The 19,790-nt window shown below is 36.0% G+C and overlaps 1 protein-coding gene across 6 annotated transcripts in view; it reads left to right on the top strand.

Moving 5' to 3' along the window:
• The window catches only part of LOC126174902 (probable phospholipid-transporting ATPase IA), a 639,177-nt gene extending 622,115 nt beyond the window's left edge, over nt 1–17,062 (top strand). For 3 of the 6 annotated variants that reach the window (XM_049921326.1, XM_049921325.1, XM_049921327.1), the window contains 2 exons: nt 8,889–8,986; nt 15,136–17,062. In XM_049921326.1, the coding sequence (XP_049777283.1) occupies nt 8,889–8,986; nt 15,136–15,233 (196 nt within the window). In that variant the 3' untranslated portion in view covers nt 15,234–17,062. Of the gene's footprint in view, nt 1–8,888; nt 8,987–15,135 lie in introns of those variants that run through there. The other 3 variants (XR_007535496.1, XM_049921330.1, XM_049921329.1) reach the window with 2 other exon arrangements.
• Nucleotides 17,063–19,790: the final 2,728 nt, after the last annotated feature.

Genomic DNA, 19,790 nt, shown 5'->3' on the forward strand with positions numbered 1-19,790 from the left:
ACTGTTACAGTTTTGTAGAACTCACAGACATGGACCTTGTGTATGTGGAAGTACATTGCAATGCTCTCGCTACTGAAAGGCTGTACAGAGAATGATTTCCTAACAGGCATCATCTATCATGATGAGTGTTTATTATTCTCGATTGACAAATGTGGAAGTTTAGTTCATTGGAAAGAAGAAGTGAGTGATCTGGCAACATGAGGACTATTTGCACACTCAATTTTAAAGAGTATGTGCTGGAATGTGTTTCAGTGTACCCCACTATAAGTACTCATCGTATTGCATATGAAATGGGTGCTGCACATACTAGCATGTTGTGAGTATTCCATGAACAGCAATTACATACATATCACACACAACGATTCCATGCCATGCTTATGACTGACTTTACACCAAGGGTCACATTGTGTCAGTGGTTGCTCCAACAATGGATTGATCAGCCAGATTTCCTCCAAATCATGCTGTTTATTCACAAGCCCTCATTTGATCATGATGGTATTTTGAACAGCAGGAATAGCCATGTGTGGGATGAGGAAGCCCTCAAGCTGTAGTAGAGTCACACCATCAAGTACATTTTGTTGTCAATATCTGGGCCAGCATTGTAGGCAACAATCTCATTGGTCCATATCTTCTACCTGGTCATTTGAATGGCCACCAGTACTTGAGATTCATGCAAGGAGTTCTACCTGATTTGTTGGAGAATGTACCCTTGACCGTTCGTGAGAGGATGTGGATACAACATGATGGTGCAATGCCTCAGTTCATTGGTGGATGTCCGCAACCATCCCAGTGCTGTATTTCCTGGTCACTGGATTGGAAGGAGAGATCCTATTCCATGGCCAGCAAGGTCACCTGACCTGACTCCCCTGTGATTATTTCCTATGGGGATATCTAAAATCACTTGTGTATGAGACTGCAGTGGATATGGAGATGGAAATAGTTGCCAGAATTGTAGCTGCCTGTGATGTGATTTGAAACACAGCAAGGATATTTGTCAGGGTGCGTCAGAATCTTGTTTACTGATGTCATGCTTGCATTGAGGTTGATGGCTATCAGTTTCAGCACATTTTGTAAGATTACAGTACAAATGGTCCGTTCACTGTGTCAGCGATGGTATTTGCAGTTACCTGTAACTAATGGAAGTAAAAAAGTACACAGTAATGTGATTTTACTCTAATTATCTCCTTACTCTGGCTTCTCTGAACCCAGGTTCCCTACCTCAAATTGTCGAGTGGAGCATCATCTATCTCCTGTTAACACACAAACACGCTGTAGAACAAGTATCAATATGTATAGAATAATTATCGTCAACAGTGTCTGTTCTTTCAGTCATGCATGCAAACAGCATAAATATTCTGGACAGTAAAAACTGTCAGTCTTAAAAATTATTATTTCCACAACTTGAAATGTTAACCCATCATGTTTGCTGGTGGAACTGCAGTCATACCTGATCAGGCATGACTTCATCCACTGCGAAACATTGCATTTGAATCCCTTTGTTCATATTGGCAACAACATGGTCCTTTTTCCCCAAATGACTTCAACTTTCATCTTGTTCACAACCAGCCATCATGCCTTTCCAGATTAATGGAGGCTTGCTTTCACAAATTTAGTTGTGGAGATTTCAACATTTGTCCAATTACTTTCACATGCATGACTGTGAGAAGCAAGTTGTTTATAGGTGTGTATGATTGTGTATAGGTTTCTTTCTAGTCACAGCATTAAAATTTCTATAATAAGAATGTATTCTGACTGTGACCAGGGATTGAGCATTGCCTTAGCAGAAACTGAGATAAGTTTCAAGATTATAAATATTGCAAAGCTTGTTTTGGTGGCTGATTAATTTTATTAAGTTACACACGTTGTCACAGTCCACCTGTATACTAAGTGAGGTGTTGAAGTGTTGTGACATTTGGCTCATATTCAGGAGTATAGCACCGAAATGCTCACCAAGATGTTCTGATTCGTATTTTGTGGTGCCCAGCCTGAGTTTGTATGAGTACCTTGTTCCCAATGATGTCAATGTTGATGGATCATTAAAGCCTAATCTTCCTCATTTTTAAGTTTCCTGTTTGGAAACTCATCTTGTCATGTAAAATAATTGCTCAGTTATTTTACTAGTAACTTTTATTGTGCTCCCATAGGCTAAAACAAAAAACAAGGGTAAATAAATACCAACAACTGTCACTATGCTCACTGCAGCAAAGTAATTTTTAATGTCAGCAGTGGATTTGCTTGCTTACTGCAGTGAAGGAAATTAGTGATGCCTCCACCATCCTTCCTCCTTTTTTCAAAACCAGATGCTCCCGTACGTGGGGGAACTTATATTTGATTTGCCTGACAGTTCTTGTGAATACAGCTGGTGAAGTAAAAGATTACTCCTTTTCAATTTTGAAATTGTGACTCTTTGTGATACAGAGCACAGTAAAACAATGTGTGGGTGCACTGTGTCATCCCTGAGCCACACGTGGAACATTTTTTAGGACTGTGAACAAACTCTGGTCACCATATCTGACATGACTAGTAGGCTGAGAGTTCCTAATTCTGATGCTGAGTTGTTCAAACTGCATGCATAGCTCAGGGACAACTGGTTGTGCAGGTGCTGGTAAGATTAATTCTCCAGAAACCCTCAGCTGCTCGTGGTCAACCAGTTGTGCGGGAGACCATTATATATCCTCCCTCACTGTCATTCTTAATCCAAATGTTCAAATGTGTGTGAATTTCTTAGGTAGCAAACTGCTGAGGTCATCAGTCCCTATACTTACACACTACTTAAACTAACTTATGCTAAGAGCAACACTCACACCTATGCCCGAGGGAGGACTCGAACTTCCGGCGGGAGTGACCATGCAGTCAGTGACATGTTGCCTCTAACCACGCGGCCACTCCGTGCGGCTTGTTCTTAATCCGATTGGGACTAGGGAACAATGATGATGAGTTGCATATTACGGCAGTTTTGAGCATGTGGTGAAACATTCTAGTGCTCTATTGCTGGCTGGATGGTAGCTTGTAGTGCGGAGGTGGTTGCAGCTGTATGGTAGTAAAAATTCATTGAAATGTTGAGTTTCAAATTGCCATCTGCTATCTGTAGTCATGTCTCATGGAATGCCAAACCTGGAAAACCAAGGGTGCATTATCACCCTCACAACTGATTCAGCAGATATTGTCCTGTATTGTGACAACTTCTGGCCACCTATTAAAATGATTGATCATCATTAACAAGTAACGTTGTCCTGCAGAGCATGGTAGCAGCCCTATGATGTCCATACGTATGTGCAAAAATCTTACCAATGATGCCAGAAAGTGAGCAGTAGGTGCAAAGACATGCCTGCCAATCTTATTAATGCTGGCATGTCAGGCATGCACATGCCCATGTGTGATGACGTTCTTGCACTCCAGTTCACATGATTTTGGTGGAGACTAATGTAGCTGTGGCTTGGACCCCAGGATGTAGTGTAACATTAGATTTTCTGGCTTAACACATTCCGCTATTATCTTCTTTGACTGAAGAAAGAAAGATGTTTGTGGGAGTTAAAAACATATTTCAGTAGTTATTAAGTAGTGGACTGCATACTGTGCACACATTTTTTTGACTTCTGTGCATATGTGAAGGGAAAAATGTGAGCACGGTGCATTAACAGGATGCAATGACAAGTGACTGGTTTTACTTACAATGGAGAAGTTGTTTACACTTTGCCATTGTGGCTTGAGGGTGCTGTGGACCTCAAATGAGAAGAGGTCTGGATGACAATGGTTTCACACCAGAGAAAAAGAAGCTCGTTAAAATAATCACGGACTTAGTTAATGACTCACCAACTGTATATCATACGCTGGAGTATCATATAAAGACTAGCTACAAGCATATTGTAATAAGTGATCTATTCACTCAGTGCTGTAATGAGTTATGAGAATAGTTGAATATGGAAGATTTCCTTAAATTGTGGTTACGTGACTTCATAATGAATTCCTAGAGAGTAGTAGCTCTCTTACAGCCCTTGATCCTCTGTGTATGGAGATAAAGTTTAGTGGTCAAATTAGTGGCACTGCTTATCAGGACCACAGAAACAAGAAAATACATGAAAGCAACCATAGAGATTGAATAGGGTAACTTTTATTACAAACAGCATCAGTGTGGTAGATCCATGCATGAAGTTGTTTGCAGAAGTTCTACCACGGGAACCCTCTATTTAAACACCTCAGAGATGTGCTAAGTTAAGCAGTGCTAAGTTAAGCAGTGCATTGCTTCATGACAATATTGTTCTGGTATGTAGGGTTGCTGCTTCCTTTCCACTATGTCACACCAAATTCCATCTGGCACATTCGGGACTGACACTCATCTGAACTGCAACACTGTTTATTGTTCTTGTATTACACAGTGCATGAGAGGATCTTCTTGTTTCAAAGCTACCCCTGCCCAATTATTGGAGTTTAAACTGGTGCAGTTCTGTGACAAGCAACCTGCAACCACATTGTCCCTCCTGCTATGTGATGCCCATCAGTTGTGAACTATGTGATATACTCAACCTGCCTGCACTAATGTGGTGAACTGAGAACCTGAAAAATGGCTCCTAGCAGCACATGGTCCATAAAAATTGCAAAATGCCTCTCTTCATTGTCTAAGTGGAAATACTTGATCACTAAGTAAATAGCAAGCAACTCGTAGTCAATAACACTCCATTTTTGCTACTGTTAAGTCAGGTTCCTAAAGAAAAAAGACTGCAGCTGCCATTTTCCATCTAATTTTTGTTTTCAAAGCAGCTCCTACTTTCGTATGGCTTACATCTATCATAACAAAGGGGCGTTCAATCTTGATTGTCACTGCAGCGTTGCCTGTGATAGATATTTCTTTAGGTCATGGAAAGCTGCTTCAGCCTCTGGAGTCCACAGTACTTTATGATTTCCTGTAGCATTTCTGCTGGTGAGTAACGCTGTGAGTTGGTCTTGGATGGCAGCTAGTTTAAGCAAGTGATGTTACTAACAGTTCAGCATACCTAGGAACTGCTTAGACCCTCTTGGGCAACAGTGACAGGTCTGCCATGGAGACCAAGTATCCCAGGAATTTAACCTAACATTCTTCCACAGCAGTCTTTGCTTCATTAATAATTTTGCCATATTCTTGTAGGTGGTAGAAAATCTGTCATAGGTGTGTAACATGCTGTTCTGTTGAAGTAGAGAATACAATAATGTCATCCATATAGCAAAATACAAATGGTAATTTTCCAAGAGATTTGTAATTGTAAAGCAATAAAAAACATTGTGGACATCTACATCTACATCTACATTTATACTCCGCAAGCCACCCAACGGTGTGTGGTGGAGGGCACTTTACGTGCCACTGTCATTACCTCCCTTTCCTGTTCCAGTCGCGTATGGTTCGCGGGAAAAACGACTGTCTGAAAGCCTCCGTGCGCGCTCTACTCTGTCTAATTTTACATGGTCCGCAGCTCGTGGTCTTGCGGTAGTGTTCTCGCATCCATTGCACGGGGTCCTGGGTTCGATTCTCAGCGGGGTCAGGGATTTTTCCTGCCTCGAGATGACTGGGTGTTGTGTTGTCTTCAGGGGAAGCTTAACATTTCCATGCCACATGTATCTTGTGTATTTTCATCTATCATTCTGTTTTGTGGTGAATTAATAGTTGTGAATGGTGATCGTGTGTCAAGCGATAAGTGCTGTTCCATCGTGATCCCAGCTTCTGGTGCTTGCATCAAAAAATCCCTTATTCGTGATGATACATTCACGCTGTTTTCCTTGCTTTTGTTTTTTCAGGACATCACTGTGGGAACTTGTCCTTTATATCGCATCACATAAAATAATTGCGTAGTTATTTCACTAATAACTTTTTTTGTGCTAGCATAGGATGGAACAAAAATGAGAGTAGACAACTATCAACAACTTTCACTGTACTGACTGCAGCAAAGATATTTTTGTAACCAGTGATGAGTTTGTTCACTTATTGCAGCAAAGTGGGTTAATAATGGTACTGCACCTATTTGATTAAGTTGAAAAATTATCTTGTTGTCAATATCAAAACTATTTTTGTAGGATCTAATTCAGTGGCATTTGCCTATTTGTAAAACAATATTGGTTATGAAAAATATTGACTGATTTTACACAATTTTCTAAACTTGTCACTACACTTGTATTATTACTTTCAACACAATTATAGTTGTCAAAAATGGACATTGGAGACATTATATGAATTACTGAACATTGGAGATAATTACCAAATTATAATAAAAGTTTCAAATATCTATTCAATTTTTGCTTCTAACTAATGACTTTAATCAGATGTATATCCAGTTTGCTGGCTATTGGATCCAATAACAGATCTTATAAATATTAAGCATATTTGTGAAGCTCTCTAAAAAGAACGCCTCCCGTGGGTTTCTGTTAATTTGCTTGTGATCATTACCAATTTTAAATGAATGGACAGGTGATAAATTGTTCAGTGGAAATGAACAGACCGTAGATATATGTTTTACAGTGTAAGAATTTTGCAGAGAGTCTGAATGAGGTACAGAGAGAAAACTGCCAAAAAGGTTACACAGACTGAACAGTGAAATGTAACAACCTGTAACTATTCCAACTGCTGTTTTTCTACTCCTGCTGAATAACTATTTTTTTCTCTTTATATTTCAGTTGTATCTGTCTGTCTGTTTGTATACACCATACATTTGAAATTGACAAGTTACTGTACGTACACAATATCTCATTATTTTATTCAGGTGATGGTTTTCAGTCCACTGGTTACAATGATATAGTTTTGTTGAAAACCGTGTTCATTAAGAGTAACGGATAATTGAAATTATTACTGCATCGTGTATTGTTCAAAATAAGAAAGATCTACTAAGTAGATTTGAGATTATTGATACTGCTCATTAGAAAGCCTTTGTTTCATTTCTTCTGAAGACCAATTTCAGTTTTCCGAAAACTAATTCACTTAAAAGCTATCTTCAATTAAAGATTGGTTACATTCAAATTTACTTTTGCCGATTGAACCACTGTACTTGTTACATTCCAAGATTAAATATTAACACTTTTATTGCACTAATTTTTCTGGAATGAAGACATTCTTCATAGTTCACTTAAGCTACTAATTGAGAATATGTATAAATGAATGTAATTTCAAATATGGCAGTTGCTTTTAAATCAGTAATTCACAGCAGAGGAATACTAAATAACTCTGTAACCTTTTTTATTTTCACCAACCATATTTCAGTTAAAGCAAGTGCTTGTTGAAATTGTTCAAATACATTTTCATGCTGCAGTTTTATGAACAAATATGTAATTTTCAAAACCCTAAAATATCCACATGCCAATATTTATATACTTTGGTCCACCAAAAAAATCTGCTGTCTACTACTGGAAAGCTTATGGTTAACATCTCTGAAGGAGTCATTCGTTTCGGTAACATTATTTAGTCTCATATGTTGTATATGTGTGAACTTTGGAAAAAGTCTAGTTTGCACCTATTCATCCACTGTACAACACTTCATGGTTACGGTCAGCTTACACTGTGGTGTTAATTTATCTCTGTCAATCACTACAATTCTTTGCAGCAATATCTGTTAGCATGAAACCATTGAATATGATTGTGCACCAACTACAGGAAAGACCGCAAAAGGATGTATGTTAGTGTATAGAGAATCTCTGCAAGTTTTAAGTGCATCATTCAAATGTTAAATGTTGCTTTCATTTATGATATAACAAATGTTAATACTTAATTCTAACTCTTTGCACGTGTGTCCAAACGTATTATGGTTGATATCAATGACACATTCATGACTGTTCCTAGTACTTGTGAGAACTATATGGCATTGGGTGTGCAGTCACATAATCTTTTATTTAATCCTAAAATAAAAAAGGAGCACATCAAGTTAGGGCTTGTGATAAAGCTTTTTTCCATGGTATCCACCTTCCTAGTTGGTAGGCCTGGACATTACCTATTTTGCCATAGTGTAGAAGAAGACCATCTGGTATAAATCATCACGATTTAATCACATTTAGTGAGTTCAAATACGAAAAATATATAAATGCTCTGATTTATGCCATGATATGACTGCTAGCATCACATTTTGCAACTACACTACTGGAGAAGCTATGAGTGGGAAACTTGGGAAGATTATCTATTGAGTGATGTATTCTTGCTGTTATCTCTCTTGTGGCTGTCATATTCTGAAACCCTGGAGATGCTTATTAATTACTTTGTTCAAAGAGCTTGTACTTAAAAATATCATTCTTTTATGCTTATATCAAAGACATGGCAAACAAAATCACAGTGTAGAGCCAGTCTTTTTTATGCACACCATTGTGGATTGCATAGAAAATGAGTCAGTCTGTACTGATAGCATCTACCCCATACTGGTCATTGCAGAATGATGTATAATGTACTGCAAAACTGTATATGGTGATTTGTCCACATCCTGCACTCATAAATGAATCAAGGCACATGAGAATAACTTTAGTGACTCATATCTCTACCATGAGAGCAAAATAGGGAGTTCAGAATGTAAAAAATTGCTGATGTGTTAACCCGAATGGAGGTTTGTAGACGTGGTACAAAGACTAGCAAATTTTCATTGAGGACCGTAAAGCTTATCAAAGTTTGTGTCCAGTTTAGAGAATGAATGATGGATGGGGAGGAGAAGACAATAGTTTTGCAACATAACTATTGTTGAATTAAAATATAAGTGAAAGATCTCATCGTTTCTGGACATGTAGAAAAAGGTAAATATATATGTTGCAGTGTATTTTAATATATATCAGGGCGCTTGCATGGCTTATGTGAAACTGCATGTTACAATAATTTCATTTTATTAAAAAAAATTGAAATGGGTTAAGATTAGACCTTCGTAATGCGTAGAAAACATTGCAACCCACATTTTCAGACTGACGGAAACAGCAAGGCTCCTGAAGAATGTGAGAAGTGTATTTTCATTCAACCGATGCTCTGCCACCAGGGTAAATATGGAAGTGGAACTCTCTCGTAAGTATCGGAGCTACTGATTACTGGAATTCTTGATTGTACATTATTGTTGTGATATAATTCAATTTTTCTTCTGATTAACTAAGAGACATTGTAACAGTTGATAACAAAATTCCAAATAGCAGGGGAATGAAATGTCGATGCTTAACATTTTGTGTGTGTGTGTGTGTGTGTGTGTGTGTGTGTGTGTGTGTGTGTGTGTGTGCGCGTTTTATTTGTTAACTGTTTGCTGACATTCAAGTTGCTATATACAGATATTTTAATCTGTGTATTGTGCCCAATCAGATCATTTTAATAGTTTGGTTTTTCTCATCAATGTGCTGCTAATTAGATGAAGTAAAAATACGGAGGGGCTTCTATCCATTCATATATTCTCTATACTAAAAAACATAAGATGTAACACTGTAATGTACATACCTTAACTTTATTAACATCTTCTATTGTAGTCATAATAAGAACACTGACAAAGGCTATTTACAATAGACATGCACTGCTTTTCAGTATCAGTACAGTAATTTTTTGTTCTTTGCTTAATGTATTCTTATGCAGCTGTTCACTAGTTGATGTTTTATTCACAGTTCAGCACCAATTGCATTTTTATGTATTGTTGACAAAAATATTCAAGTAACTTATTTCATCTAAGATGTAGAAATGTCACTGATAACATAGAAGCAAGTTTCTGTTGTGCAGCAAAGTTCTTGAATTCAGTCTTCACAAACCTAATATAACAACATTTTTGTGGTTACCCTCCAGTTTTAAACACACCGTAAGCCATAATTAATGCTGCCATCAAAAGTTTAAATATGATATGTATTTCCTGCAAGGCAGATAGTTATCACAACACAAATAATCTGATTTGTTTTCTGTTCTGTGTAGAGCATTTGTTTTGGTGGGAGATGATACTTTTCATAGGATTCCTTCCTAGGCTTGTTATTAAATTACTTAGTGTGATGTAGAAAATTAATTTAAAATGTTACTCCAGAACTCTGCTGTTCCTCCATTGGTAACAAATTGTGATTTAAATGTTCACATAGGCATATAGAAATTTGATAGTAACCTGTGACATGTCTGTCACCAATTCTTTCCTTAGATCCTGTACACCCTCTTGCTGAGAGAGAGAGAAGGAGAAGGGTTTTTTACTCATTCATGTGCAACATACCTCACTAAAGACAATCTGATTCCAGGTAGTCACAGTTCAGCATGCCCTTTCAGAACTCTGCTTCAAGAAAAAGAAATTGTGAGCATGTTTACTGTAAACAGGGCTTGTATAGATTTAATACTGGTTGGTCAGAACCTATATTCTACACCATAAGTTGATTGAAACACAATTTGACCCAGATATGAAGCAGCAGCAATTAATCTGGATCTTACACTCATTCAACAAAAATGAAACAGGCAACAGGTCTGGCACAAAGATTAGTGTGCAGTTTCTTCCCTGTGTTAGCAAACTATCTTACTCACATTTCAAGTTAGGGCAGTAACTGGAGATTATTGTGTTGAAGTGCAATTTTCAGGGTCATTCAAAAATGACCAGGAAAAGGAGCCAAAGGTTGCACTGCAAAGCATTTTGTTCACAACATTACCAAACTTAGGTCAATCACCACACTCATTTTGTGAGCTAGAATGTCCCAAATTCACAAACTTCTACATCCAGTTTACAGGCCAAATCTCTCTCCTGTAAATTATTTCTGTTTGAAAAGCACACAATATCATTGATGGGCATTGTTTCACTTTCCAGAGTGACTGTTTCTGCCTATGAAATACTCTTGGTAAAACCTTTCTGAGGAAACATGCATTGGAGTGGTTAAAAAAGAAAAAAAAGAAGAAAAGAAAAAAAAACGAAAGAAAGTGACTTGAGATGACGTAGCAATGCATACAACTGGAAGCAAGATACTTTGAGGAGATCCACGGGTTATTTTTCAAGAAAGGAAGGATTCACTTTAGTTTACCCAACCTTTCAAAGTGACATAATTTTCAAATGACTCCAATAATTTCTTTGGGAATACATTTCTTTCTCAATTTCCATCTCCAACCCCCCCCCCCCCCCTTTTGCAGTGAAAGCTATTTTATTTTTATGCTAGTTAATCGCTTCTTACCTCACAGACTTCAAGCTTAACTGTTATTGACTGCTGACAGATTGCTGATGAAAATGTTTATAGGTGTTATGCTGCAACTTCCATTCATTGAATCTCTGTTGATTTGACAAACATGTGGCATTCAAGTATATAACTTTTTTAGATGATTGTGAGGAAGAGAAGGTATTGATTGGCAACTTCTAATTTCTTTTTTTCAGTTGCAAGCTATTAACATAAGACAGTGTTAGTTCATTACAGCGCAAGGAAGTACGTATTACATTTTCATTCTTAGTGTTCCACAGTGTGTGCTATGTTAATTAGCAGTCTAGCAGAAATAGTATCACTTATAACATTCAACTTTATAATTTTTTTTTTACCTACAGGAAAAGTTGTTGTTGTTGTTGTTGTTGTTGTTGTTGTTTTGGTCTTCAGTCCTGAGACTGGTTTGATGCAGCTCTTCATGCTACTCTATCCTGTGCAAGCTTCTTCATCTCCCAGTACCTACTGCAGCCTACGTCCTTCTGAATCTGCTGAGTGTATTCATCTCTTGGTCTCCCTCTACGATTTTTACCCTCCACACTGCCCTCCAATACTAAATTGGTGATCCCTCGATGTCTCAGAACGTGTCCTACCAACCGATCCCTTCTTCTAAGTCAAGTTGTGCCACAAGCTCCTCTTCTCCCCAATTCCATTCAATACCTCCTCATTAGTTATGTGATCTACCCATCTAATCTTCAGCATTCTTCTGTAGCACCACATTTCAAAAGCTTCTATTCTCTTTTTGTCCAAACTATTTATCGTCCACGTTTCACTTCCATACATGGCTACACTCCATACAAATACTTTCAGAAACGACTTCCTGACATTTAAATCTATACTCGATGTTAACAAATTTTTCTTCTTCACAAACGCTTTCCTTGCCATTGCCAGTCTACATTTTATATCCTCTCTACTTCGACCATGATCATTTATTTTGCTCCCCAAATAGCAAAACTCTTTTTCTATTTTAAGTGTCTCATTTTCTAATCTAATTCCCTCAGCATCACCCGACTTAATTCGACTACATTCCATTATCCTCGTTTTGCTTTTGTTGATGTTCATCTTATATCCTCCTTTCAAGATACTGTCCATTCCGTTCAGCTGCTCTTCCAAGTCCTTTGCTGTCTTTACAATGTCATCGACGAAGCTCAAAGTTTTTATTTCTTCTCCATGGATTTTAATACCTACTCCGAACTTTTCTTTTGTTTCCTTCACTGCTTGTTCAATATACAGATTGAATAACATCAGGGATAGGCTACAACCCTGTCTCACTCCATTCCCAACCACTGCTTCCCTTTCATACCCCTTGACTCTAATAACTGCCATCTGATTTCTGTACATATTGCAAGTAGCCTTTCGCTCCCTGTATTTTACCCCTGCCACCTTCAGAATTTGAAAGAGAGTATTCCAATCAACATTGTCAAAAGCTTTCTCTAAGTCTACAAATGCTAGAAACGTAGGTTTGCCTTTCCTTAATCTTTCTTCTAAGATAAGTCGTAGGGTCAGTATTGCCTCACGTGTTCCAACATTTCTACGGAATCCAAACTGATCTTCCCCGAGGTCGGCTTCTATCAGTTTTTCCATTCGTCTGTAAAGAATTCGTGTTAGTATTTTGCAGCTGTGACTTATTAAACTGATAGTTTGGTAACAGCTGTGACTTATTAAACTGATAGTTTGGTAATTTTCACATCTGTCAACACCTGCTTTCTTTGGGATTGGAAAAGTTATTATGCTGTATTTTGCAGCAATTGGTGCAGTCTGAAGAAAATTTTCGATGTGAAAAAAAGATCAGTATCTGAGTAAACTTTAAACTGTAGATTGATTGGGGGCCATATTTAAAGAGAATTCATGGAATCTGACTTTCAAACATAAATTTTAATTTCCTAAAAATATACTGATGTTTTTCCATGTTCACATGTTCAAAGCACTTGCAGCTGCATATGATTACAGAATTTCACTACTTGATGCTTGTTGAATGAAAGCTAAGAACAATGTTTATGTGGGCATCAAGCAATCATGCAGACTGCATGTTATTTTTTACAGTATATTTCCAAAAACATAAAATGATTACTGCACATGAAGCACATAATCTAAAAGGTCAGAAAATTAATTTTGCAAAGAAGTTATTATTTTCTGTAAAAATAAATGCTGCTGGCATCTAAGTAAATACAGTGTTCATTTGTCCTTGCTGGTTGAGGACAATTTACACTGTACCTTCCCTGTTCACAAATTTATTTTTCTAGTGGATTTGATGCAATAATTCTTCTGCTTATACAAATCCTGAACAAATGATCAGCCATCTCAAGTTGCACATCACTACAGAATGACTGAAATATTCTGCATTGCCTTCTCATATTTTTATTAAAATTAGGGAAAAACTAGCATAACAGATATTTCTTATTATTGCAAGCAATAACTTTTATTGCGTTGCTGTATGGAAAGCAAGTGAACCACTTTCTGGAATGAAACAGGGAACCAATAATTAGCTAGACATTATGTGGCATCCATCATAAATTTTGTTTGCATAAAAATAATGACAAGCTCATGATGCTAAAATCATAAATAACAACTGGCTTTTCCTGCATACTTTTGCATAAAATAGAGCAGACAAGAAAATTTTTGATCATGGAAGTACACAACATCTGCATAAAAATGTAGAAGCAGTCTTCAAACAAAAAGGAACTGTAGTTGTTATTGCAGAACAAAGTCATAATGTGATGGTAATAAATATATAACTTTGCGTGTGAAATTCATTGTTGAACTATGAACTCAGATATTATGATTTGCAAGTTTACATTTGAAAGATTTAAAGAAGCAAAAACAAGAAAGAAAAATTGGTATTTGAGTTTCAAAAAGTGTTATAGATTTAAAAGATAATACTGGATAGATAATATGCAACAGAAAATACACATGTGGTGGGAAAAGTTATCATCAGGAGTACATATTATCATTACATTTCTCCATAAACATTAAGACAAATGACAATAAAAAGTCATTGTGACAGCAGAACAAAAGACTAGAATGAAAACGATGTCTCGGAAGTGATGAATTACATAACATAAAACAAATAAACTGAATGAGCTGTGAATGTATATGTGTCAAATAATACTGCATAGCTCTTTTTCATGAGGCATTTGTATAATCTTTGTTGTAGTCTTGTTACTCCTCAGGGAAGAAGCAAAACAGCACAGATAATTTACACCAAGAGTGTTCATGGGCAGATTCTGAATCACTTGCAACATTTCTATGCATTATGAAAAGAAAATCACTTGATGACAGTGAAGCAAAAATTAAAGAATCAAAATGTAAACATTGTAGAAAAATTCTTGCAGAATGTAAATACTTTTGGATTAAGGGAGACCACTCACCAAATCACTAAGTTGTCAATAAGCTCATACAAGAAGAAAGAAAACTTGCTTGCTTTTGGAGTAATCCTTTTTACATATAGAATGGTTAAATGATATAAAGTCTAGGATGGAATAACAACACTATGAAAAGGATAGACTGTTACTTACCACATGGAAAATATATTGAGTCAGTGAAAGGCACAATGAAAAAGATTGCTAAACATTTAAGCTTTCAGACAAAAAAGTCCTCCTTCCAAAATGTAAAAGAAAAGCACAACTCACACACATACTTGGTCATGGTCTTAAAGCACTCAGAGACAATGCCCATGTGTGCATGGAGGATGTTTTTGTCTGAAAGTTTAAATGCTTAGTAGTCTTTTTCATTGTGCCTGTCTGCCTCACATCATCTCCTATGTGTTGAGTAGCAGTCTATCCTTACCAATTGTTGTTTTTTTAAGTGATTGTATTCACATAGAAATATGGGGTAAATCAGAACAAAAGTAGTTTAGAAATACAAAATTTCTTCTGACTGTGATGTATCAGTAAAGAATAGTTTCTCTATGTTTAGTATTTTAGTATTTTTTATTCTTTATACAACATACTTTAAAAATGAATGTTACATTGAAAATTTATAGGAAGATATTGTCACATAGTTCACTGGTAATAAATTCAGTTCTTTTGTTGGCAGATGGCTTTGCATTTTCTCAAGAAGAAGGTGGTGCTGTCACACAGTCAGAAGTTATTCGTGCTTACAACACCAACTTACCAAAACCGGGTGGCATGTAAAATATAAGACATTTTTATTACAATCCTGCATGTGCAAATGGGATGACATTTGGACTAGTTACTGCAGGGTTTAATTTGCAAACTATTGCAGCTATTGTATTCTGTGAATGCCGGTATTAGTATGCATCAGAGATTTCACAAATGGTGTTTGTGGTGTATGTCTGTGCGTTTGCTGTACAGTCAATTTCATATTATGTAAAGTACATTTTTAGTTTTTATTTTCAAACCAGTTCAGTGTTTCATACTGAATGGATCTCAGTTGAAGAAAGGAAACAGGGTACATTATGCTTTACGTAACTGATCTGGAAACATTATATTTCTTTATTATGAGTATATTCAACAAAATTAATTAAGTCTTAAGTGAGTACTTACTGTAGATACCAACAGTATTCAGCTTTCAAATAGCTAAATCATCAGTGGTAAGTGCATCACTGTTCAGATAAAGTATAAATCTGACAATGAGGTCACTATTTCTAACTGTGACACTATTTTCACATTGAGTGTTCTTCCTTCCATCATCAGTACCTCCAGTTCTACTGTTCCTTCTGAAAAACGTATTTTGATAGAAAATGGTGTTGCTAAAGTCGATATCTGCTTGTCAGATACATTACTAATGTTGTAAGTTGTCACTATTTCATTTTCTATTAATAATTTAACCCAGAGAGTCTTAGCATGTGTGGGGATTTTTTTTTTTTTTTTTACTAGTCATTTTTAATAGTCACCTCCTTTTTTATAATACATGGACATACATTTTTGTTACTACATTTTGACATCAAAAACCATCAGTTCATTGTGATTTAGAATAAGTTGTAGACTTTGCCTCATTCAATTATGTTAAATTATGTGTAACCAGTATAAACCTTTAAACAGCGACGAGTTGAAGTTATAAATATTAACTCACTGGTGAATAACAGTGAAAGCACCATATACTCATTTTCCAGCAATAGTCAGTCAGAAACAGTGTTATCAACCTGTTTCACTCACAACATTATAGAATTTCAAACTATAATGAGAGTAAATTTTAAAACAAACTAAGGTTATCCAAACATTCTTTTTTCCTAGTACTCGGAATCAGGAGTTTGTTTCTATTGGTTTCATCCAGTATTGTAAGAGTAAGAATTTATGCTGTTTATAATACATATTAATTGTGCATACAGAGGTGTAATGGTTCTTATGTGCTTGTATCAGCCTTTGTATTTTATATATTCAGGTGTTTTTAAAGTGTTTTGCCAGATACAAAGTTACTGACAACAAAAATTTAAAAAAAGCATTTCCCCTCCCCCCTCTCTGCTACAAATGCAGTTTTTTATTTGAAACCGTGTTACTAATCAAGAATCAGTAACGTGTGAGTGAATGTGGCAGCACGTCCATCGTGAATGTAGTAAATAAATTCAAAGAAAAATTTTGTTAACTATACTATATATGAATGCATTCTGAATGTTCATATTTTCACTTTCGTAAATTATATTTAAAATAAAAAGTAAATTTTGCTATTTTAAGTGTTTGTGTTGCAGAGTATATGCAATAATATCCAAGAAACTAATAAGCCTGTCACGACATATTGCCCATAACAAGTATGTTGTCCAGTTCTTGTTTTTTATCTGTGAAAGTCATCATTATAAATCTATGAGTGAAACACTGCACTGTGCAAACACAATATACATTTCAATGGAGCTACACAATTTTATTGGTAATATCATTTTGCAATTGAAACGAAGAATCATCCCAGATATACCTATAATGGTAAGTGGTACACAAGGACAATTCACTGTTTCAAATTTTATTGTACTTTCCTTAGCAGAACAGAGTGCTGTTATACTACGTCAAAGGCAATAACAAATTTATATAGCTCATCTTACTACCAAGCACCCCACATAGAAAAAAAAAAAATCTTCCATGTTGAAAACTTTGCTTCATTACAGAGACATCAAAATAACATCTGCTTCCACATAATGTGTTATTAAGTATTATAGTGTTTTCAAAATTTTATAACCATGTCTGTCTTGCAGTAACAGTGAGTGATGTAGCAATGAAATTTTATGGTGCAGCCAACTGTTGTTAACTTCCTCCATTGATACTGTCACAGAGATCTGTCGACATCCATCATAAGAGATATATGCACATACCATGGATAAAACCCCAAGGTGAACACAAAAATGGCAAGCTCTATTTACATTGAAGATGGCTTTATAGCTCTAGGCCAAAATATTATTTTTTGTTGTTGCTGTTGTCTTTATGAAGCTCTCCCCACTAGTCTATCGTGTTCAAGTCTCTACATTGCTGGATAACAACTCCACCTTACATCCATCTGACCTGTTTAGTGTACTAAAGCTTTGGTCTACTTCTACTATTTTTACCCCTTAACACTTCGCTCTATTACCAAATTAACTCTTCCATGGTGCCTCAGAATGTGTCAACTGGCCCCTTTTTTTAGTCAAATTTTGCCATAATGTTTTGTTTTCTCCTCAGTTTGATTCAGTACCTCTTCATTAGATGTCCAATCTACCCATCTAATCTTCAGCATCCTTCTGTAACATAACTTTTCAAACGCTTCTGTTCTCTGCTTGTTTGTACTGAATATCATTCACTACTCTATAAGACTACATCATAGACAAATAATTTCGGAAAAGATTTCGTAACACTTAAATGTATATTAGAATAGCAGCCTGCTTTGGCATCACACAGATATAGTAAACAACACACAACTTGCCTTGCATAGTGTTAATAAATTTTGTACACAAACCTTCATCATAAATCAGTCTATTATTGATGAAAACAGTGTCAGTATCCTGAGATACATACAGGCAGAAAAAACATGGTGGAGAACTATAATTCATCATAGTTCAGCCAATATTCAGTGGAGCATTTATAAATTGTGTGCACAAATCTTTCTCATGAATCAGTTATCAATTAGTGAAAACCATATCAAAATCCCTAAGGTAGTTCCTGAAACCAGCTGTCACATACAGACAGAAAAACACAATGGGGTACTTTAAATTATATATATGTACCATTGTTACAAATTTCTATTTTTCAGAAAAACTTTACTTGCTCTCAAGTCTGCATTTTATGTCCTCATCTACTACTTTCAGTGCCTGAACTTCTAATCCCATCTCTCACTATCACCTGATTTAATTTGACTACATTTTAGTATCTGTTTTTTTACTTTTGTTGATGTTCATTTTGTAACCTATTTTCATGACACCATCAGTTCCTTTTAACTGATCTTTCAAATCCTTTGTTAAGTCTGACAGAATTACATTGTCAACAGCAAAACATCAAGGTCTTATTTCCTCCCTGTGAACTTTAACTTCCCTTTCCAAATCTCCCCTTGGTTTCCTTACTTCATGCTGGATAAACAAGTTGAATAACGTCAGGAATAGGATATGGACCCCTCTAAAACCCTTCTCAACTAGTGCTTCCCTTTCATATCCTTTGACTCTTATAACTGCAGTGTGATTTCTGTACAAGTTCTAGATAATCTTTTGCTCCTTGTGCTGCATTCATGCTACATTCTGACTTCTTTCAAAGAGTGTATCCTAGTCAATAATATTGATAGCTTTCTCTAAATCATGTATACTATAAATGTATGTTTGTTTTTCTTTGTTGTATCTTTTAAGATATATAGTATGGTCGATACTGCCTTGTGTGACCCTACATTTCTCCAGAATCCAAATTGATCTCCCACAAGTTGCTTCTAGAACTTTTTACATTATTTTGTAAATAATCTGTGTTATTATTTTGTAACAGTAACAAATGAATGTGATGGTGACATAATATTCACACCTGTCAGCACATGCCTTGTTTTAGACTGGGATTGTTATGTTGTTCTTGACGTCTGAGTATTTTTCAACTATATATCAAGCACTTGTAATTGACCTAAATAGTACTACTGTGTTAACCCCCTACTCATCAATGTTAGTAGTGCTGGTGAGTTGGATCTAGGAATTTTGCATTTAGATGCTGTAAGTTATGTTTTGTGTTTCTACAAATAGCCAAATCATACCTTCTTTGGCTGTACCAAATTGCGTAAGATTTATGTATCATCAAAAGCAATTATGATGCATTGCTTTTTTGTATACGTCCTTTTTGAAGGCTACATGGCCAGAACAGAAATTTTCTTTCAGTTAAGAGTTTGTCCTGAAAGATGACGGTTATGGGAATTCATTGCTTGTGGCTGTTCATTCTTAAGTACTCCTGTATTCTTAGTATAAATGTCAATTTAGTATACCCAGTATTGTTATTGCTGACTGAAATGCAATGGTTTTTAATGGATCAGTTCGTGCCATGATCATGTTAAAAGGTAACATGAAGCTCTTTTGGAGTGTGCTGCTCTCTACATAACTTTCTGAAGTGTCTTCATGCATAACAGAAGGGAGAAAAGTTACGATTTGTATGGTATAGAGGACCGTGTAATAGGCATTGGCATGAATTATGATTTTGCTTTTGGATTATTATAGTCATCTTTTCTAGGAACCAAACTGTCAGAAAGGTAACTGTTAGACAACTTCATTATTTCAGAAAATGCCGCTACAAGATTTGATGTGCTACAAGTGT

The sequence above is a fragment of the Schistocerca cancellata genome, chromosome 3, assembly GCF_023864275.1.
Source record: "Schistocerca cancellata isolate TAMUIC-IGC-003103 chromosome 3, iqSchCanc2.1, whole genome shotgun sequence".
Taxonomy (NCBI): domain Eukaryota; kingdom Metazoa; phylum Arthropoda; class Insecta; order Orthoptera; family Acrididae; genus Schistocerca; species Schistocerca cancellata.